A 24,288-nucleotide genomic window follows, 5' to 3' on the forward strand; every position below is an offset into this window, starting at 1 on the left:
ATGTAGAAGACAGGAAGGAATAGTTCAGAGTTATTTCACAGGACAAGGTAAGACATAACAAGTTTAAATACAAAGAAGTAGATTTTCTATGGACTTCTCTTTTATTCCCCTAATGGTAAGAATTGTTCAACAATAGTACAGACTACCTTGGGAGAAGTCAGCTGTTTTAAATTGAAGGCTTTTAAACAGAGGCTTCATGGCCATCTGTTGGCAATGCAGTAGCCATGGTTTCCTGCATTAGACAAGGTGATCTTTCAAACCCTACATTCTAGGAATCTATTTGGCCAACCCAAAAAATGTTTTAGTGCTGTGGCCCACATGGAATACCTTCCTTCAATTTGTACACCAGAACTACTTTTCCCCGCCAAAGGCTGTAAACAATTATGAGCAAGGAGGGTTTGAAATTACCAATCACACGAATAATTGTGTGTTACTTTATGGATGTTTTATGGAAAGATAAAGGACAATCATTTCTTCAGAAGAAGTATATTCAAACAGCAACAAGGTAATATCAGTTGTGTAAAAAAAATATTTGAACAAAGTGTGTTTTCTTTTCTCACTTCACCCTATGTACCCTAATTAAAATTTTGGAACAGACATTAGAGTAGGAAATCAGGTTTAGTTGCCAACAGATAGCAGGCCTCCAAAGTTTTAAAAGATAACGAAGGAAGACCAATGGAAAGTTTAAAAGTTTTCCTGCTTTTGAATATTCAAAACATGGCTGAGAAGTCAAATGCACTTTTTAGTAGCAACTAAAAAGTTTGATCCTACAAGTCTTTCCTTGTTCATTCTGAAAATAACAGCACACAAGATCTTTTGCCTTTCATGCATTTCCCTGGAGACCAGTGAGTGTGTTTGGGATACAAAAATATGCAAGTGAATGCCTGAAATTTATAATTACTTGCAGAAGGGGTGTTACTTGTGAACTTTAAAACAATAATGACAAAAATATTTCAAATGTTAAGAAAACTATTTCCCCTTATTTATGATAAATATAGCATACAGTAGAGCAGATGCAGGCTGTTATATGTTCTTCTCTTCAACAAAAGCATTTCATTAAGCAGTACAATAAATAATTTACTATAAATAATTTAGTATAAATAAATACTAAAGTCAGAAATTTTAGAAAAACAGGGCAGTTTTACTTTAGTATGGGCACCCATTTTTCAACTCCAGCAGTATTTGTAAGAGAGTTTCATCTTTAAGTTTCCAGGAACTGACTGACTACTTTTGATGTACGTGCCACTTCAGCTGGAAAGAGACAGGAAGAACACAGCAAAGTAACATATCTAAGGCTCAAAGGAAGTGTGGCATTTCAGGAAGTCATGCCAGCGCCATTTTAGTTCTAAAATGAGCAACACTGATGACAAGTCACCATCTATGTAACACTTTGTCTGGAGACATAATTGTCTCTTGCCCAGTAGCATAAGCTAGTGCATTTTCTTAAACTGACATCCAGCATCCCCAGGAAAATGTCCCCATGAGGATCTGCAATTAATGGCACTGCTCCTATTAAAGAAAGGGGCTGACAGTCAGAGATTCTCATTTCTTTTCCTGAAAGAAAGAAGCAATTATAAAGAGCACGATTTCAGCATCACAAAAATAGATCTTGCATCTATGCGGCAGAGTAAATAATGGTTGATTTGGACTAGTAAACCGAGGATTCATATTCCCACTTGAGAATAAAATTTTATAGCTACTCTACTAAGTGCTGGTCTACAAAATATTTCACGACTCCCAGTTCCTTTACTGTTGATAATTGAACCTAAAAGGCAAAAGCCATCTATCACTTCATTGTCAGTTCTAAGTTTGGCTGCTGTAACTGTTGTGATTAGTTGACTCTTTTTTATATTTAATCTCAGTGCAAAGTTCTCATGTACTCCTTGACTTATATTGTTAGTCAAGTTATATTGTTAAATATTGCAAATATTTGCACTTTCAGATATTAAAATACCGTGTTTCCCCGAAAATGAGATCCTGTCTTATATTTTTTTGAACTCCGAAATAAGTGCTTGATCTTATTTTTGGGGAGGTCTTATTATTTTGGGCACATGGAGCAAGATGGGGCTCCTCTTGCTGTCTTACCTGATTTCCACCTCTGTGTTTAAATATTTTATCTTCCGGGGGTGATTCAAGGTGTTGGTTACCATCTTTAAAGCGCTCCATGGCTTAGCACCTGGGTACTTACAAGGTCACCTTCTGCTACCGATACCCTCCCACCGGCCAATATGTTCCCACAGAGAGGGACTCCTCAGGGTGCCGTCGGTCAAACAATGTTGACTGGCGACCCCCAGGGGGAGAACCTTCTCTGTGGGGGCACATGCCCTCTGGAATGACTGGAAGACTTAAAGGAGATACGGATGATCCCTGACCTACATGCCTTTCGCCGTGCCCTCAAGACCTTATTGTTTCAACAAGCTGAGCTGGCCTAAACATGAATTTTAATGGTTGTTTTAGTTTTTTTTTTTTTTAATAAGACGGGGGCCAAATTATTTAATATATTTTAAATTGCTTTTAAATTTTTTGTATATGTGTGTTTTAGTGTTGGCTGTGCACCGCCCTGAGTCCTTCGGGAGAAGGGCGGTATAAAAATTTAAATAATAAATAAATAAATAATAAATAAATAAATTTTCAGGGAGGGCTTATTTTCAGGGGGATGCTTATTTTAGTGCATGCGCGCAAAAGCCCGATTGGGCTTATAATCAGAGGATGTCTTATTTTCAGGGAAACAGTGTAGTATGTTCTGGGATTCCCATTTTCCCAAAGAGTTCCCACAGCCTGATATGTTCTACATCAGGGTTGTCAAACTCAAGGCCTGTGGACCAGATTTGGCCCACGGGGTGCTTAGATCTGGCCCACGGGCCACCCTGGAAACAGCGAAGCACCAGCCCACAGTGCTTCTGCCAGTAAAAATGGAGCTTGGGAGCTGGTTTTCGCTAGCAGAGAACTCAGTCCCACCACAGGTGCCCCTGACATGAGTGATGTCAAGCTGGCCACGCCCACCATGGCCCCCTGAGGTCAACACAACCCTGATGCAGCCCTCAATGAAATAGAGTTTGACACCCCTGGTCTACATAACCAAAGGTCTTTCTGTAATCAGTGAAGAACATATCGATGACTTTTTGGAGATTTCCAGGACTGTAAACTGCACTGGGAAGCTGGAAAAGAACACCTTGGAAGCAGTTAATGGAAAGCTACTTCTATCCTGTTTTATCAAGAGAAATCTCTTAGAAGTCAAACTCAACATGAAGGAGACATTACGTACGAAGCAAATAATTTCACTAAATTTATGTATTTGACTTACTTGTGCTGGATCCACATCATTCAGCATCACTATTGATGTGCAATGGTAGTCAAGAACCAGTCTCCAGAAATCTTTGACAGTATTTGGTAAAGGATGCTGAGTGACTATAAAAGCTGAAGGCTGTTTATAACTCTGAAAAATAAGAAGGATATTTTAATGGAGGATTAAAGCTACAGTAAGAAAGTAAATATAAGAAAAAATGAATACTAATAATATTTTCTTCAAAAAATGATATTCTATTAGTTATGGAAACAGAAGAAAAAGCTTCTAATGAACTGGCATGAAAGCACTTACAGCTGTTCAGACTCGGAACAGAATTGCTTTTAAATACCAGTCTTCCAACGGAACTTGGAGATAGTGAAATTATACAGATATAGCCTTAAAGCTGAACCAGAGGTTCCTGTCCCTGCTGACATGTGTATATTAGCAGAATGCCATCGAACACAAGGGACAAGGAATGGGAAACAAGGCTTAATTTAGGAATAGATAAAGGGTAGGTACTAAGGCTATGGGTTAAAACAACAACCAAGATGGCAGCTGTGATCACACTTGCTCATTTTTAATATATAAAAAAGTGGCAGTGTTTTAATTACGCTGTTGAGTCTGCCATGTTACTTTGTATGGCCTGAGGTGTACTATTTGACAACTCCTGGGTGAAAGGGAACCAGGCTAGAGATATCAGCCTTATTTCATGGCTCTTTCCTCTTCACCCAGGAGTTGTCAAATAGTACACCTCAGGCCATACAAAGTAACATGGCAGACTCAACAGCGGAATGTATCCAACAGCTGTGTGTCTTAAGGTCTATGACTGTAGGGTAGCAGGTTGAAGGATTCAGTAAAAGTGGCTACTGCAGGCAATATATATAATGCAATATATATAATGTACAATATTTGTTGGATACTGTAGGCAACATCAATCACTAGCATAATTGTTAATGTGATACTGCCACATTTTGAGCATACCCCCTTTCCACGTATCTTTATTATAAATGATATAAGTGCTAACTGTTAAACTAGTAGTCGTATCAGAAAATATTGCTTTCTTGAGAATGTCTTTGTTCTTTTATGAAGTCTGCATTTTGACATGTGTGTATACATGTGTGACAGCCTTAATTACTGCTGTTCTAAAATGTCAGAGATATTCAACAAATCTCTAAAGAGTGTAAAACATATTTAAGTGTCCTTTTACTTAAGAGATGTAAATGTATTAAAACTTCCATATCTGCATTTAATGTGGATAGCGGTAAAAGTATCCTTAGCAAATGTTCATTCAGTTAGAAAAGAATCAATTGACTGAAGTAATGGCCTGTGTATTATCTACGCCAGCAGGCTTTTTTTCCTCTTCTATTCATTACTATGAAAATGAAAAAGAAAACTAAAAATTTCTCCCTATATTATTATGCTGACTAGCTACCGTAAAGTCAGTATATGTGTACATGATAGTGTATGCATCCAAAGACACACACAGAAGCACACACACACAAACTTTGAAATAAGCCCCAACAAGAATGTATATATTTGTAGCCTTAGTTGCAAAATGAGTTACTCTTCGCAGTTAATATGCATACATTACATATGAGGCATACTGATTAAATTCATATATTGCATGAATCTGTTTTGTTATTTATTCAGTTTTGGTTTGGTTTGTTGTATGAACTGAAACACTGGTAGTCTGTAAACTGTCCAGGACTATCACAACAAAGGTTATCCTTCAAACCAATTTCAATTCCAAGAGGTTTTAAGGACACATCTGCATGGTTCTTGGCAACAATATAAAATGTGGTTTGCCATTGCCTCTCTTTAGATTTTTTTTTGGCTTCCCAGTTCAGTCTTTTTCTTCTTCTTCTTCGTCTTTTGGTATTTCCTGTTCTTTTATCCATGTACTGATGAGGTTTGATTCTATTGAGCTTTTTTGTGATCAACCCAGGTCAACTAAGTATTGTTACCCAATGACCAATGTAATATATGAAACTTGTTTATGATGCTTGTTAAAAAAAAGTTTATGCAATATGAAGTTGGCTGGACTATGATCCTCTCTCAACAAATATTTTCATACCTTAGCAGTCATATAACTTATACTGAACATATAGGAATGTTTAAGATTTTTAAAATAAACTCAGGAAAGCATATTTGAAAGATTTGAGCCCTTTATGGGGCCAAGCTTCTTGCAATTTTCCAGGTTCTTTGATATCAGGCAGATACCTTTTTAGCTAAGAAAACCAAGACAAGAGCTTACATCCATCAGTGCAGCATTAATGTAATTACTGCTTTCTCCATCTATTGTGATAAGGAAAGGCAAACATCTGTCTGGAGGAAGAACATCCATACACCGATTCTTCTCATGATTCCGGGGTAAAAGTGCTATGCTGCAATCTTCTACCCGAAGGGTTGGGGTCACCATGTTTAGAGTCTACCAAAATAAGATAAAATGAATTTGACAGAAAGTTACTCAAGAATGAATATGTCTTCAGGGTTACATTGATTTCCAGAGAATTAAATTTGAAGAGAATTTATGCTTCATAGAGTAATATAAAAAAATTAAGCTTTTTAGCCCTACGATGAAAGGTCATTTTGCAATATTTGGCTTTTGAAATGTTCTTCAATCATTGACTTACCCTAAATTCTTCTTTGATCTGGCTCGAATTGGTTTGAGGATCAAGTTTATTCATTTCATAATAGACTGATCTAACTTGTGAAGCTAGAACCGAGGTATCTCCACATAGACAGGCTTCCAGTATTGCATCATGTATGAATACATATTGTTCCTAGAGAAATGAAAAAATATCAGACAGTTGGAACAATTTTCCATAGCCAAATCTAACACATACTTATTCTATCTGGCATAATTCCAACCAAATTTTTATAACTGTTCAGTTTGTTTTCTTATTACAAGTCTAAGAATATAAGAATTTAAAATGCCTGGACTTGAGGTCTCGACCCAAAGGCAAAAACTAATATAACCCAAAATATTGTGTCCAATCTGGTCTAGCTTTTTGAGGTTGGCTATATACTGCTACTTTGTTGAGCATAATATCCAGATAATCAGGGTAAGGAAGCTCACGAAAGAGTTGCAGGGCACCTGACATTTAAATTTCAATATGTGACAAAACAAGAGGCATTTTCATTCTATCCAACGCGGCAACTGAAAACGAGAGCATGCTTAGAATACCTCTGTTTGCACCATGTTAACTCTTCGAGATCGAAGTTCTCTGACACAGTTGAATATATCTACAACTCCTTCTCTTTCTGCCATGTCTAACATAATGTCAATGACAATAAAACATCCAGTTCTGCCAGCACCTGCACTGTAAACACAAAAGCACAATTATTATTATTTTAACAATAGCAATTCCTTTCACCAGAATGGAAAGATTATGTCTTTCTTGAGTGACATGCCAAAAAAAAAGACCACGAGACTGCCAGCCACACACTTTGGTGTCCTGGTGAAGGCACCAAGCTAGAAACCAGGAGACTGTAAGTTCTAGTCCTGCCTTAGGCACAAAGCCAGTTTGATGAGCTTGGGCCAGCAAATCTCGGAAAAGAAATTCACTGAGAATGAATAAAATCTTCTCAAAATTAAAAGAGAGGTTTTAATCACCATAGTTGAAGATAATACACCCTTTTTCTTGGGAAAAAAAAACTTTTTGTTGCAAAACATTTAAATATCCAAATTATTATCTTCTGAAGCTTGTATCTGCCTTATGGAAAATCCCATTTGGAATTAATGAGGAAATTCCTTTCCAATTGAAATAAGAACAATAAAGTATTCTTCAGGATTGCAACAGTATTAAATCTCCTCTCCAGGCCTGGAATGATCCTGTAAATTATCAATGCTGCTTGCTTTTAAAAATCCATTTGTCTAATCCTAAAATGTATTTAACAACACATTTGCTTGGTTAACAGTGTTGTATTGTTATATTGGGCATGCACCTTTTATGAATGGTGGCTCAAATAAGTAGCTGGTGTGCCAATGACTGCAAAATGCCATCATGGAGAAATATATTCCAGAAGCTTTTGGAAGGACTCTGTAACATTTAAATTGGGTCTAAATCTAATCAGATTTTTCAATCTGTTGCAGTTGAGGAAGATACATTCATAGAACAAATATTATATATCATTATTTCCTGTTCATGAATGGTATTTCATAAACTGTAGCAATTAAAAATATGACATACAAATTAATCACACCCAGATAGTTTCAGCTGTGCTAAATTTAAAAAGGATAAAACATCTTTCTCAACTAAAGAAGCCAAAATAGGTTATACTAACCTGCAGTGTACAACTAATGGGCCGGCATTAGGTGGGCTTTTTGATTTGACCTGCCGGACGAATCCGAGAAGACCTGTAGCATGGTATGGTACACCATGATCTGGCCAGCCAGTGAAGTGGAACTGTCTGATTTCTCTGATCTCATGGGCGCCTCTCTGTTAATTGGTTGCAAGAGAAAAAAGGAAAAACAAAAGTGAGCATTTTCAAATGACATAGAAAGAACATAACTCCATTTAGTCCTCTTTTAAAATTTGCAGACTTTTGGAGTTTGCTCCCATCTTCTATCTTATTTTCTACTAGAAAAGACATTGGCATGATGTGGAATAACATTCCCCCATGAGTCCATGATATTACAAAAGATATTGAAAAACTGGCTACTTTCCGAGACTATTGATAGGGTGGTTGGTGAACCTCTACTTTTTTTGTTTGGTATGATTTTCTTCTGTTGTATTTAGTATTTCTAGTTATAGAAATTAGCATATAGAAAAATACCTTGTAGGTCTTCTAGTCTAACCGCTGTTTGGGTAGGAGAACTTATACCATTCCATACAAATGGCTGTCCAGTCACTTGGAATACCTCCATTAATGAAGAACCCACAACGTCTGGAGGTAAGCCATTCCTCTGATTAATTGTTCCCACTGTCAGGAAATGTTTCCTTAGTTCTAGCTTGGATCTTTTTTTACTGATCTTCCACCTGTTTTTGTCCTGTCCTCAGGTGCTTTGAATAGGCTGTCTCCCTCTCATCTGTGACAGCCCCTCAAGTACTGGAAGACTATCATATCTCTCCCTAAACCTCCTCTTTGTTAGACTCGACACACATAGTTTCCTCAATCATTCATTGTATGATTTAGCATCCAGATCTCTTAGCATCTTTGTTGCTCTTCTCTGCACTCCTTCTAGGGCAGGGGTGTCAAACTCGATTTCATTGAGGGCTGCATTGAGGTTGTGTTTGACCTTGGAAACTGGGGTAGGCATGGCCAGTTCAACATCACTAGTGTTGGGGACGCCTGTGGTGGCCCGAGCTCTCCGCCAGCGAAAATGGGCTCCTGAGCTCTGTTTCTGGCTGTGATGGCCTTCTAAAATCTTCTGCCAGCGAAAACAGAGCTCAGGAGGGCTGCACATGGTCCTCCCGAGCTCCGTTTTCACTGGCAGAGGCACTGCAGGCTGGTCTTTCGCTGTTTCCAGGGCAGCCCCACAGGCCAGATCTAAGCACCCTGTGGGCCAGATTTGGCCCGCGGGCCTTGAGTTTGACACCCCAGTTTCTAGGATCTCAACATCATTTTTGTATCGTGGTGATCAGAACTGGATACAATATTCAAAGCGGGGTCTCTCTAGTGCAGTATAAAGTGGTAATATCACTTCATGTAATCTTGAAACATCTGTTGATGCAGCCTAAGACTGTATTAGCTTTTTTGGCAGCTGCAGCACACTGCTGGCTTATATTTAAGTAGTGATCTACTACCACACCTAAATCCCTCTCAGAGTTACTGTAACTTTGAGCCAGGTACTGTACCTATTTTGTACCTGTGCATTTAGTTTTTATTGTCTATGTGTAGGACCTTATTTTTCTTACCATTGAATTGCATTTTGTTGGATTGGGCCCAGATTTCAAGTATGTCAAAATCCTTCTGAATCAAGATTCAGAATCAAGTCTATCTTCTAAAATGTTAGCTATTCCCCCCAGTTTGCTGTTGTCTGCAAATTTGATGAATTCCCCTTCTATCCCTCATATAGGTCATTTATGAAGATGTTGAAGAACACTGGGCCCAAGATAAAATATACATTGCTTTCTCTGTTATTGTTTTGTCTTTTTGATTACCGGTATGTAAAGCACCCAGAATCTGGAGCTGGACATTCTTTAAATCAATGCAACAAATAAATAGGATAATCAGTTAAAGGCAGCCAGCCTTTAGCCAGAAACAATTTTGGAACAAGAATTTAACTTAAAGGTGTCTTAATTTTAACAAGACCATGGCTAGAAACATTGAAAAATTGTATCTTTGCTCACCTTTTCTACTGCAAATGTTCGAATCACATATTCAGCGAGAAGCTCTGTCTCTATTAAGGTAACTTTAATGTCTTTATATATCTCAGTGTCATCTGGCCAGTATTTACAGCACTTGACCTTTCAGAAATACAAAAGAAAATTAAGGCTTGTTATTTTTCAGTTTGAAGCATTCCTTTAAGCTTTTTGTATTGATCTGTGCTATACAGGCTAATGACACATAAAACAATCATGCTGTCTACATAAGGAATGGACCATAATATTGAAAAAAATGCATCTTCTTCCAACAAAAGTTCTGGGAGTTAAAGAAAGGAGTATGCTTTATTTCAAAATGGGGAAAAATGTGTACATGTGTGCGCACACACAAAGAGCTTTCTGTTCGTGCAGTCTGTCTCTTTCAACACTATCGCTACTGAAAAAAAAAAATGGCAGGATTGGTCCCAATTGGATTAGCAGGTGAGAAAGTTGAGCCTATAGTGCAGTGTTTCTCAACCTTGGCAGCTTTAAGAATTCCCCAGCCAGGGAGTTGATGTCCACGCATCTTAAAGTTGCCAAGGTTGAAAAACACTGCTGTACTGTATTGAATTTTGCTGGTGTGCGCTTTTGTCTTTGATCATTTCTCTTCTCAAATGCACCTGAGGAGTCATGTGATTGTTGGATGGAAAGTCCTGAAATCATTACTGCTGATCATATTTGTCTACTTTGGGCATTTTATTGTGAATTCTGTAACATTTCCTAAAACTCCCTTTGAAAGAATTTCACACAACTCTGCTGTCAGGAAACCAAAATGACAAGGAACACATATGGAGGTTGACTGTTTCTCTGCAGTATGTCTGCTTGAAAATCAAGACCTTAAATCACATTCCTGATTTAAGGTTTCACAGTGATTTATTTCTCATTGACAATATGTTTTCCCCTGCTTTGCTCAGAAGAAATTACACTTTCCATTACCATCAGATTGGTACAAAACCTATTGGTGACCCAATTTATTGTGGTCTATCTCTTTCATAGGTAAAGTCTGATTAATACAGTTTATTCAAGACCCATATAAAAACAAAACAGCTGCACCAGAGGACTCCAGTTTAACTTTAGCACAATTGCTTTGAGATGAGTGCTTGTTAATTTCCATTGTGCTGGCTAAACAATGTTAAAAATGGCTAAATTCCTCATAGAACTGTGACTTCCCAATGTTTGTGTGTGTGTGTATACATACATACTGTATTGCACTGTGGAATATCCCACTTCCCATGATCTAATAGCCAGGTTGGCCAGTGTCTGCCATTGGCAGATAAACAGAAGAAAGATGGGAGGTAATTATTTCTTCCTTATACAAGGGAATGATAGATTGTTTTAGGAAAAATTATTTGCAAAGTACTTGTTACTTTTGCAATGTCTTTACTTTTGTAGGGGTGGTAATTATGAAAGTGAATAAAAGAAGTCCGATACTAGAATGTAAATAAATTATTAATGCAAATGTTCATATTTCAAGGAGCATGGAACATCTTTATGTGGTCTATGTGGAAAATCATATTGTATTAGGGACTTCATTCAAATTTCCTGCACGTTGTGCATACGTGCAAAACGATGTAGCAGCTTTTACATAGGTATATGTATTGCTGTCTTTGCATATTTTACAAGTAAGAAAATGGCAGATGAGATATTATGCATGCACAGAAGCATACAGCATACAGTACAGACAGATTCAGTCCACTACATCTGAAGTCTGTAAAATGAAGATCTGTTAAATTGAAGTTTTATTGTGATAAATTAGTGGAAGAGATACGAATGCTTATCAGGTTTGTGGAGTTCACAAAACTGGATGGAACGATTAACAAGTAAACCTTAGAATAAATTCAAAAAGGTCTTAATAGGTTGAAGAAATGGGCTGAAAATAACACAACAAAATTTAATTGAAGACAAACAGGATTTTTTTTAGTGAAACAGAAATAAAAATGGTAAATAAAAATAAAAAAAAAACAAAAAAAAACAGAATGGTAAATATGTGGTTTCGTAAGAGTATTTATTAAAAAAGATCTAAAGATAAAAACTCCAAATCAGGCTTCATTCTTGGGGACCACATACTTTTTGGCAACAACATGGAAGAGATTTTTCCCAGAATGTCTTTCTACTTTCTATGATCTTGCAGTTCACATCAGCCAGCACAGTGCTCAACAGGTTCAATCCTGCTCCCAAAGTTATTGCCTAATTGACGGTTAAAAATTCCCTAACTTTCTAGTAGAACAGTTCAACAGTAGAAACCTTTATCCGAAAAGGATGTGGGTTCCTGTTTGTTATAAACTGAACAATTCTCCCTGCCTAGGGCAGTTTAATTTGGACTTCTACACTGAATTAGATCATTTAAACGACCTTTTCCAATCCTGTGCATCTATGATTATAACTCCCAGGACTCCTAGTTCACTGTAGGATCTCTGCCAGTAAGGCTAGACCACCTATTGTCAAGAATTAAGAGATATTATCCTCATAGCAATAGGCCCTGTAATTTAATTTTTCCCACAGAATGACACTTTCCCCTTATATATCAGAGGAAAAAGACTGCAGTTAGGGTTATCTCTAAGGTTGGTGCTACATCTGCTTCCCAACAAATCCTGTTGCTGTACGGATTTATTTGGATAGCCCCAATAATTTTGGTTCAGATTGGGCATAGGAAGACAGCTGCCTTTGGTGTGTCTTCTAATTTACTTCTTATTTACAGTGATCGGCAGTGTCTTTCCAGACTTTTAGATGAAAGTCTCTCCTGTGCTCTTCTAGGGATTAATAACGGGGTCATCTACATGCAAAGCAGATGCTCTGTCACTGATTTAGTTGTTTCTCCCTCTTGTCAATACGTTATAGGAAGAGCTATCGCTCAGTGGTAGCATGTAGAGAGACTTGTAAAAAGGTCCCTAAAACATGTCTGATGAGAGTAAGGCTTGGGAGAAAAAGGATTTAGTTACTTACTCAGGCTTACAGGCCATTTTAATTGCAAACAACATTAAGTACTTGTCGTGGCATCACACAAAATTGGTGAGCAGGAAATGGTGTGGACCCTCTTTCCTCTTTGCACATATAAGGGCAGGAAGGGCTACTTAGCCAGCAGAGACAGTATGCGTAATTTAACAAAATTTGTATTGATGAATTCCTCGGCATGCATGCTTAGAAGTTACTTAGCAAGCTTTGTAAATTGCACCATTGTACTGTAAATCACTCTCACCTTTGAGCCTTTTATCTGTATTCCTACTTGTAACAATTAAGAGAAAAAATACAGCAGGAGTTCTGTGATCTGATACCTCCTGAGGCGAGAAGGAGCAGCAGCAGCTGCACAGTAGAAATGGTGTTTCCCATAAAAATATTCTTAGCAAAGGATCAAATGATTCCCAAGTTACTGACAAAATGTCATCAATCCATCCTCAGGTTTTGTTCTGCTAGAGATGATGCCTTATTTAACATTCCCCTGAGACTAGGTCCACTGTCTGAGATGTGATCAAGTCTATGATAAGATCTGCCGTCAAGCCATCTCCAAATGTTATTGTTTATATTACTGTCTCTTAAAAAAAGGTGTAAGAAGCTGCTGAAAGTTTGAATCTTGGTGCAGAACTCTCTTAATATTTATTCATTAAAATCCTTTTTAATATTTTGCCCTGGTTTAAGTTATTATCTCTGGATGCTAAAGAATTCACAGTATTAGCTCTGACCTAGCCACCAGATGGCAACACAATGCTGTACACAGTTACAATATAGTAAACAGGAAAGATATAAACAATAAGTAATAACGTAAAGCAAATAATAGATACCTTCCTGTTCCAGCAGGCTGAAAAATAGCATTTTTAGTAAAAATCTCTGTTGGGTGGGAACCTACCATTCTCACAATTCCTGAAGGTTTTCTGAAATACAAGGTCTCGGTGGCTTTTCTAAGGACCAAACTGATTGCTGGTCTCTCACCCTTGGTGGAGTACTGGTTCAAAGAAAAGGGGTACTGCTAAACAGACACATCCTTCAAGGGGAGGACTTAAGGAGTGCCTTCCCCATTAGATTTTTTTTTGCACAGGCAGAAGCCACTAGGACAGTGATGACAAACCTTTTAAGACTGAATGCCCAAACTGCCACCCAAAACCCACTTATTTATCGCAAAGTGCCAACACGGCAATTTAACCTGGATAATGAGGTTTTACTATCTAAAATAATGATAAACAACACAGAGTTCAGCTAATTGTTCTAAGAAAAATGTGATAAATGCACTTTTATGCTCCTTCATTTTTCTGCTTTTGAAATATTATGTTTAGCAACAATAAAAAAGAAAAACTTTTGTAATATGATTTCTCTCTTTCCCTCCACTCTTTCCCCCCTTCCTCTCTTTATCTCTCTCTGTCTGTCTCATCTCTCTCTCTCTCTCTCTCCCTCCCTCCCTCCCTCTATTTATCTATCTATCTATCCTTGCTCTCCTGCTCAGCTTCACGTGTTGTGTGAATCCAACCATTTGGGCTGTGGAGGAGTAATGGAGGCTGGCAGGCAAAGCCAAGCGTTAGAGCTCCACACAAAATAAGGCAACTCCAACCTGTCGGGATGACCCCCCCCTTCCCGCTCTCCCCCTGCGGCAGAGACCCAGGCAGCCTGAACACAGCTCCTTCTCGGAGGCGACCAACAAGCAAACAAACATGGCACTCTGACTGGGAGGTGGCGGTGGGGAGCCCCACCTCTGGCCAGCGAGAGCAGAGCAGGCAGGGCATGTACCTTCCCTGCTGCCGCTGTGGCGCAGGCCGGGATGGATGCATGAGCCGAACATTTGGAGCTGCAATTGGCGGAGTTTGCAAGTGGGCTCAGTGGGGCCGCTTAGTGGGGAGACCCCGGACCATTTGGTTTGCTTCAGCGCAGGGTGGGAATGCAGAAGTTAGAGGAAATCCATGCCTCTTGGCATTCAGCCCTCAAAGACTGCTTGGGGTGACTTTTTCTGCTTTTGAAACATGATGTTTAGCAACAATAAAAAAGAAAAGCTTTTGTAATATAATTTCTCTTTCCCTCCCTCTCTCTCTCTTTCCCTCCCTCCTCTCTCTCTTCCCCCCTTTCTGTTTTTCTGTCTCTTTCCCTCCCTCTCTCTCTATATCTTTCTCTGCCTCCCTCTGTTTCTCTTTCTCTCTCCCCCCGTCCCATGGGGGGCAAAGGAACCCCTGAACTGGTGCTGGGTTGTGGGAATGATGTCCGAAGGCCGATGAGCCCAGGAGCAGTGTGCTGGCTGGCGGGAAGGCGGGGCATCCCAACACAGGAAGCTCTGCAGGAAAAGAAACTGCTTTTTTTTTGCTGAGCTGAGACAATGCAGGGTCGCATTGTGGCTCCACGTCATAATGGGTTTCAGGAGGAGGATGGGACCTTGTTTCCCCCATTTCATCTCCACACGAATGAAAAAGTTCACTCAATCCCAATTTTGCAAGATCTTTTTCTTTTGCGAGAAATTAGAAATTTATAAATTAGTGGAACACGATGGAGAAACACAATTGGAGCTGGGCTGGGGTGACTGAACACATGCCCAGAGACAGGGCTCTGTGTGCCATGTCTGGCACGTGTGCCATAGGTTTGCCATCATGGCACTAGGAGAAGCAGTAGATATCCAAGTTCTAAGTCATTTGAGGCTTTGAAGTGACAAGCAGCACCCTGAATTGTATTGCAAGTCACTTGTAACTAGCACCGCTCTTGGAGAAATGCTATTGCCTGAATGGAGAGATGCCCTTAACTTCTTGAGTAGCTGCTATTTTCTGGATCACTTGTGGCTTCTAGATGGTCTTCAAAGGCAATTTTATATAGAGCAAGTTGCAATAGTCCAAGGAAAAGTGATTAAGATGTTAAGTGACTGTGAGCAGGGTCTCTTCATCCAGAAATACTTGTATTTAGTGCTAAGATTCAAGTTGTGAAAAACCTTCTTGGCCATAGCTACCATAGCTGCCATTGATCCTCAAGCAGGAAGTTAAGTACCAATTATGAACCAGTTTAATTCAGGGAGAATGGGATGGTCCAGAATCAAAGATGGAATATCATTAATCTCAGTTGGTTTTTGAACCCGTAGTCATTCAGTTTTGTGGAAATTAGCCTTCCCCATCCATTCTCACGGCCTCCGAGCACCGGGGATAGCACTTCTGACTCTGCACTATCTCCTGTTTGACCCAAAACTGAGATATACAAGTGGATATAATTGGCATCCTGATGACTCCTAACTTGTGCTGATGAATGATCTCCAAGTAACTTCATGCAGAGTTATAAGGGGTAATAGAACTCGCTTTGTGATGGAGGGCCTTAGGTTTGATCTATTTGCTCCCATCCCCAAAGATATCTTTGAAGAATGTACTACTGCAAAATGCAGTCCCTGGAGGAGATTCAAATGGATATCATGATCAATGGTATTGAAGGCAGCTCAGAGATCAAGTAGGACTTGGATAGTTGAATTCCCCTCCACCACCCCACTCCTACTACAGGTAATCTACAAAGAAAACAGATCAAAACAATCCATTTCCCCCAAGGCACATGGGGGTGGGGCAGAGAAAGTGTCTACTATCTCTTGTTTAAGTGGATCAGATTCAGATGTATAATACATAAAGACATTATAAAAATTAGATTTTAATTTTGAACTAAGTGTCCTTCCCTGGATTTTTCAGATCTAACTTGCACGTCAATTCAATTCAAATCTTTATTGTCAGTGCACAACATATGTACAATGAGATTGATTGAGCACCCTCAGTGCACCTCTCCCAATACAATGCAACTCACAGTGAAGACAGAAAATCCCTAACCCAATAAATCATATTAACAAAACACCCAGTCCTATTGCACCAGTGCGAACATGTTACACATTGCGCCGGCCCTGCAGTCCATCATACTACATAGATACGATGTTATTTAATATTTAAATGTTTAATATACCTTATTTAAACGTTTAATATACCTTACATAAATTGGATCATCATATTGCCTGACGAAGGGGGTAAATAGAAACTGATTTTCCCACCCTTTATTGCCTCAGCAGCCTCCACAATTTCCTGAAAATGAACTTCTGGAAAGCTAACAGACTGATAAATAGGATTTAGCAGTTTGTTGCTAACCGGGAAGAGGTACCACAGGCACAGATGTTATCTTCTAAGTTTATACTATATTTCTCAGAGGTCAATACACTTTCCACTTGATTTATGGTTCTTTGCCACAGTGAAGCAGGTTCAATAAGAGGACCAGGCCATGATTGATGCTTCCACTGAACTATATAGCTATGTGAATCTGATAATCTACTACTTCTATCTAACTGGTCCTACTCTTTCAGCCTTTTTAAAAAATAAAAACTAGTGTTTATATCAATAGTCTTAAGGGTATGCCAATCATAGCTTATAAAATCTTGCAGATACCAGGATATTTGTGGGGCCACCTCTTTCTTCTCAATGGTATCTGCCTACCACACATATTCTAGTCTGATGGGACACTTAGGAGGAAAGGGTTCCTCCTTTGAAACATAATCCTTCATGATGGGAATCAGAAAACGTGCCTTTTCTGTTGCAGTGCTGACTCTCTGGAATGATATTCTCTCTGAGCTACAGTTGGACCTAACCTTGTTGCTTTCAGGATGGCACTAAAAACTGTTTTCCTTGGGTATTGGAACTTAGTCTCCTATTAATGTTGGCTTTTAATTGGGATTTTTCATCTCATTTTTTCTTTATTGCACATTAGCCAGAGTCGTAATAAGTTGGATGGCCATTTTCTGTAAACCATTTAAATATACAAATAAATTAATAAAATAATTTTAATGTACTATTTACATTTTTGCACAACTTCAGCACATCTACGTTTTGATACATAAATGTTAGCAAAACATTGATTTACTGTCATCACTGAAGTGATGGGAAAGATTTTCATTTCAATTTATATCTACAGGTAAGGTCAATAAGGAAAATGATATTAAATCTGGTTAAGAGTTTGGCACTTATATGTATAAAACACTGCCAATGAAACTTAATTCAAATTAGAGCAATATATGGCATTAGTTGGTAAACAATCTGTGACATAAGTTTTTCTTGTGATTTTGAAATGAGATTGAAGTTTATGTGTATAATCTATGAGAACCCAAATATGCAGATTGATAAACAGATTAAGCTGATTGTTATGAAGCAACAGGCTATCAAGCATTCAATGTCATTCTCAGTCTGTAGGCGTTCAATGAATTCTTAAAAGCAACATGGCTTCAGAAATGGCCATATATTAACATGCAATGAAATAACATTTAGGAAAAAGAATAGGTTGTAGAGAAAACAGATGAATTTCAGTATTGCTTTTGAAACGATAATCTGAGTACATTCCTTATCTCTTACCAAGTCAGACTTAATAAAATACTTCTCCAATTCTACATTTTCATGAACTCTTAATAATGATAATAAACATTCTACAGGTAGTTCTCAATTTACAACCTTTCATTTACTGACCATTCAAAGTTATGACTCTTGTTTTTCAAATTTAACAATTGTCGCAGTATACCCATAGTCACATCATCAGATGCTTGGCAATTGGCACATATTTGTGACAGTTGCACTGCCTCAAGGTCATGTGATCACCATTTGCAACCTTTCCCAGCTAGCTTCTGACAAAGTCAACAGTCAAAGACAGATTTGCTTAACAACTGCATGATTCACTTAACAACTGTGGCAAAAAATGTCGTAATATGGGGTTCAACTCCCTTAACTGCCTAGCTTAGCAATGGAAATTTTGGGATCAACTGTGGACATAAATTGAAGATTTGAATAAATACATTGGGAAGTGACCATAATATAAATAAAAATAAATTTATAATGATGATCAAGCAAAGCAATTAGTATATTTTATAGCTCAATATGCTATAAATATGGTGCTAATATTGTACCAAATAGTAGCTAAATTAATATTATACTATTTATTAGTATATAATGCAATTAAAATTAACTTCCTGATTATCTATAGTATGCTTGATATTGGTAGCTCATTTGAAGTAATGTTTGTATGTGTTGTTTTTGAAAAGTTAAAATTATTTATTATATGTAATACTTTTTAAAGTGAATTGATCCAAGAAATGAAAATACTTAAAGCATTATACACCATTGTTACATACCTACAACTTTTTCTCTTATATGATATATGAATGTTAGTTTACCGGAAAAAGTACACTTGCTTTGGGTTTGAAGTTTCTGGATTCAAAAGTATTTTGAACAAAAGGGAAGAAAAGGGAGTTGCCATTTGATTTACAACAGAAGTCATTTACCGTCACAGTACTGTATATTAGATTTTTAATCTCAGTTCTCCAAACTGTCTTTACAGTGACTGTGAGTAATGACTACATTTTGGTACGGTAAGTGACCAAAGAAACTAGCTGAGTGTACAGTAAAAAAAACTGCTGAGCGTATGAAACAGTACATAACAATATCTCTGATATCACCAAGATCAGTATTAGCTGAATATCATGAGTTTGTACTAGGAATCATAGAGTTGAGAGGGCATTGTTCTGACCTAGGCTTCCTGAGACAGTAAAAAGCACACAATTAGTCCCCAAAACCCTCTTTTTATTTCAACGGCTGTGAATTATGGTCATTCACAGCCCGTAATGAACCACAAATAGTTTGTAAAGAGTTCCTTTTGTCTTAACTGTTCTTGCCTTCTTGCAGCTCTGCACATGCGCGCACTGGGAATAGGCTCCCCCTTTTCCTCTGCCTCCCTGATGTCTGACTCTGGAGGCTCCAGAGGCAGCACATAACTTCCAGATGTGCTGGCTCCCTCTCTGCCTCCGACACAGAAACCTCGTCTGAGCCTTCCCCAGACTCCAGGACTGGCCCATGTTCCTCTCCAACCTCCTCACTGTCCGACTCTGTTGCCAGCTCCACAGACTGCAGGCGGATCACAACAACCATTTAGGCTCATTGCAAGAACTCAAGTTAAAGCATTCCAGACAGATAGCTGCCTAGCCCCTATTAAAAGTATATAACAACTGGACTATGCTTTGGACAAATCTGTTGAAGTACTGATGATTTCACTTCCAGCTGGGTGGCTCATGTTGACAAGGAGAGAACCATCAATTCTCAGGTCAGACCAAACTGTTATATGAACACTAAACAGATATTTCTGACTGAAAAAGAAAAGAATGGCGAAAACTCCATTGACATGATAAAGTGGTTGAAAAAGGTAAAAATATAAACTCTAAAACTAAGACATATGTAACAGGTACTCTGAACTAGTAGTTAAGGTCCTGAGTTCGAATAGCAATGGCATTTAGACTTATACACTGCTTCACAGTGCTTTACAGCCCTCTCTAAGTGGTTTACAATGTCAGCATTATTGCCCCCAACAATCTGGGTCCTCATTTTATTGACCTTGGAAGAATGGAAGGCTGAGTCAACCTTGAGTCGTTGAGACTTGAACTGCCAAACTGCTGGCAGCTGGTGAGATTTGAAGTGCCAAACTGCTGGCAGCCGGCAGTCAGCAGAAATAGCCTGCAGTACTGCATTCTAACCACTGTGCCACCATGACCCCTGGAAACTGAAAAGCTGTGAGTTTTAGTCCCATTTTAAGCATAGAAGCCAACTAGATGACTGAACCAGTTATTTTCTTTGAGTTCTAAGAAGGAAATCCTTACAAGACCACTTCAGAAAATATCTACATCCATCCATCCATCCGTCCATCCATCCATCCCCACCCATCCTATTTAATCAGAGGAAAACTGCAGGGTCTTTTCCTGTAATCACCAAGAGACAGACTTCATTTGATGAACCATAACAACAACACTGTAGATGAAAATCTTAAATAGATCAGCCTTCCCCAACTAGTGCCCTTTAGATATTCTAGATTATAAACCTCATAATTCTCTTTGGTCTTTATAGCTAGGAAATATAGAAATTATTATCCACTGCAGATCAACATTATCAACTTGGGAAGACTGCAACTGACATATAGAACTTGAAACAAGACTGAAACAAAACTAACAGCTTAATGTTGAAATAAAATAAATAGTACTTTGTGGTGATAGTATGGTACCTTAATAGAGCCAACAAAATTTCCTAATAGTTGGAAATAACCATTCTAATTTATTCAGTATTGGATATACCCAACCTTAAATAAGTCAATCAGTCTACAATACTTCAAAAACAATACTAGTTTACTTATCAGATCTGGGCTGCAAAAACCGAAATGACCATTACATAAAAGTAAAAAGATTGCTCTTAGCAATTGTTTCAACATTATAAAGCACAGATTTGTTTGCCTTAATTCAGATTAACTGGCATAATTCATAGAAGGGCAACAAGAATAATCAGGGGATTGCAGGCAGAGTGCTCTGGGAAAACATGAAAACTAGCTGTATGTAGCCTTGCAAAAAGAAGAATGACAGAGAATGTTATGGCTTTCCTGAATGGGTAGAAAGAACACCAAAATCTCAAAATAGAGTAAAAGAATAATAGCTTTAAGTTTCAGGAAAAAAGATTTTAGTTGAAGGTTAGAAAAATATCTTCTAAGAATAAAATCAGCAAATAGAAATCATGAGTTCATGAAGCAGCCTTAGGCAAGACACTATTTTAGACTTTGGTATGAAGGTAGCAGAAAGATAGCAACTCACTCATGTACCATGGTATATTTATTTATTTTAAAAGAAGATGACAATTTTAAAATATCGGTGTGTGTGTGTGTGTGTGTGTGTGTGAGAGAGAGAGAGAGAGAGAGATCTGCAATGATAACTACAATGAAAATATGAAAGAAAAGAGCTCAGATGGTGATGTCACAATTATTTTGGCCTCATTGTGACTAGCTGCAGTGGCCTATGCCATCTTCAAGGCCAAAACATCAAATTAAACCATGGGAAGTATAGGAGAGACACATGCCAGAACATTTCAGTGACTTCTTGTATGCAGTAAAGATTCTTATCTAGCTATGCCATGCTGTATACTGGAAAGTCTTCAAATGAGTATGAGTCTAGTACAAATGAGCAGAATTTATATAATAACATCACAACACACACTTCATTATTCTGGTGTCATTACAGTCATTACAGTTAGGAACAACCATCTATGCAACTTCCTTTCCTTTCTAGAAATAAATATTCAAAATGTTATTTTATGTGGTGCATGCACAATGTAGCAATGTAGAAAAGACAACGACACCACTTTGCCTAAGGATAGTAACATGTAAATTCTGGATTCGGTTACCTGAGAACCAAAATATTTCTTCAGGGATTATGTAGTCCTCAAACTAAATATTTGGCTTTTGAAATGGATTCCTATTCAATATATTAAGGCTTCAAGACTCAATTCCACACCGATTTTATATTTTCTATAACAACAACTTCTTGAGGAAAAGAGTTTATAAGAAAACTGACTAGTATTTTTTCAATGTTACAAAGGATACTGTGTGTACATATTTCCGCTATCTGGCTCAGTGAGGCAACTAAAATTGATCTGGGAATATCTTTATTAAATGATTACAAAAGATCTGCCCAGCTTCTTAGGGAATAATGTCAATTATTCACCTCAAGGATACCTTTCTTGGTATGCATGATGGAATAAAGCCAACTTCTTCTTCCTGGTTGTATATTTAATAAGCAGATATTTTATTTGACTGATAAAACATATTATCTTATTTACTGATCTGCCAGATTAAAGATGATTTTAAACTGTTGAGCTTTATAAAGCATCCTCTTTTCAGCAATCTATCATGTCTACATAATTTCCATTGGGAAGCAGATTATATATTGTTTTTCAAAAAAGGTCATCTCTATGATAAATGAATAAAGAAAATGGGTATATTTATCATTATTTGTTGTTCCATTTGTGCATAATTAAACAGCTGCTTAAATGTTTTATTGTGAAATGATTGTATTGTCTTCAGTCAGCATATAAAGAAATATATATGCCTGAGGGAGAACTCTGCTTACAATCTGAACTGTGATAATTATTTCTGTTGCAGGAACTCCCATCCCATTGTTCAAGGTTTGCAGTATAATCCAAATCTTTTAGAAAAATCTCACTGGGTTTAATGCAGCTATTTTTTATTTTGAAAACATCATATGAAGACAAGAGTTACTAGAGAAGACACTGAAGTTTGAAAACAAGGGGGTTAAATGCTATCACTGATGGCACAAACAGAAGCGTGTAAGAACTGAAAGAAGCAATTCCCAATGATCTTGACAATATTACATCTATTGGGGTCGCAAAGAGTTAACACTGGCTAATTAACTGAAGAACAACAATAACAATTCCAGGTAAATCATCCATGACATAATTCTAAGTGTGCCTACTTGAAAGTAAACATTTAGTCTTGAGATGCAATTGTGTATAAATGATGAATTTGCATAAATGATGAACAGGTAACTGCTAAAATGTATAAACTCTGTTAAAATTCACAATGGAAGAAGAGCAACATTGCATGATAAAATTGATCCTGAAATTCACGTTGTCTTATTACTTGAGAGAATGTTTATAAAATGATGTACCATTGGTATATGTCACAGAGAAATTATCTACAATATATAAAGGTATTTCTAATTGTTGTTGAAAAAGTAAAAAGAAGGGACATTTTACCATGCATGACAGATTTGTTGAAAATTGGGGGGGGGGGGAGGATGGACACAAATACCTATGATGATGCAGAGAGTTTTAAAGATTAACATTCAGATGAAACCAGCATTTTTCTTTCTAGGACTTAAGAGATAGTCAATTAGAAAAGGTTCATGACTGATTGATCTTCTATGGGAAGCTAAGGGAAGCAAGATTATTATATATATAATACAGATGGAAGAATGCAGAAATATTCACCATGGAAGAATTGATCGTGAAGATTTCAGAACTTGCTAAACTGACTTAGGTAAGGATAAGAAAAAGAACAACAACGACTTTTATCATGGCACACAAACCAACTAAAGCCCTCCAAAACATCCTCAGCAAACCAAAACCAAGCAGCTCTAGAAAGAAAAACAAAAGTCATCTATAATATATAATCAGGGGTGGGCTGCTGGGGGTTCAGAGGGGTTCGGGAGAACCTCTAGCTAAGATTCTGTGCAGTTCAGAGAACCCCCAAATCCCACTCCTGGTTGGCCCTGTCCATCCGCCCTGCTCCTACCAGGAGTTCCCACGCGGCCCATTTTGGGCCGGTAAGTGCAGGTAAGTGCAGGGTGCGTGCGGAGGATTGGGAAGTGTGAAAAATAGGCCTACTGGAAGTTCCGGAAGGCCAGAAACAGGACTGTTTCCGGCCTCCAGAGGGCCTCCGGAGCCTGGGGAGGCTGTTTTTTTCCCTCCCAGAGGCTCGAAGAAAACTTCCAGAGCCCGGGGACGGCAAAAATGCCCCCACCGTGGTGCAGGAGGCAGACTAGGTCACACCCACCATGGCCATGCCCACCCAGCAACTGGGTAGAAAACCCCTTGCTAAAATTTTTGAAGCCCACCCCCAGCATATAATGTAAAGATTATTAAGAGCCACTAAGCAGGAAAAACAGGCAGAAGATTACAAGATTCCATCTGTAAACACCAACTACCAGTCATAAAACATGATGAAAACTCAGAGGTGAAATCCAGCAGCTTCTGGAGAACTGGTAGCAGAAATTTTGAGCAGTTCAGAGAACTGGTAGTAGAAATTTTGAGTAGTTCGGAGAACCAGCAAATACCACCTCTGGCTGGCCCCAGAGTGGGATGGGAATGGAGATTTTGCAATATCCTTCCCCCAGCAGTGGGAGGGAATGGGGAT

The 24,288-nt window shown here is 38.2% G+C and overlaps 1 protein-coding gene across 32 annotated transcripts in view; it reads right to left on the bottom strand.

Annotated features, from left to right (window-relative positions):
* The window catches only part of PTPRM (protein tyrosine phosphatase receptor type M), a 467,288-nt gene that overhangs the window by 12,023 nt on the left and 430,977 nt on the right, over window positions 1-24,288 (bottom strand). For all 32 annotated transcript variants that reach the window (XM_087890425.1, XM_087890424.1, XM_087890423.1 and 29 more), the window contains 6 exons: window positions 9,583-9,699; window positions 7,574-7,728; window positions 6,474-6,609; window positions 5,920-6,069; window positions 5,541-5,714; window positions 3,305-3,436 (listed from right to left, as the gene is read on the bottom strand). In XM_087890425.1, the coding sequence (XP_087746551.1) occupies window positions 3,305-3,436; window positions 5,541-5,714; window positions 5,920-6,069; window positions 6,474-6,609; window positions 7,574-7,728; window positions 9,583-9,699 (864 nt within the window). The remainder of the gene's footprint in view (window positions 1-3,304; window positions 3,437-5,540; window positions 5,715-5,919; window positions 6,070-6,473; window positions 6,610-7,573; window positions 7,729-9,582; window positions 9,700-24,288) is intronic.

The sequence above is a fragment of the Pantherophis guttatus genome, chromosome 3 (assembly GCF_059756535.1).
Source record: "Pantherophis guttatus breed Tessera chromosome 3, ASM5975653v1, whole genome shotgun sequence".
Classification (NCBI taxonomy): domain Eukaryota; kingdom Metazoa; phylum Chordata; class Lepidosauria; order Squamata; family Colubridae; genus Pantherophis; species Pantherophis guttatus.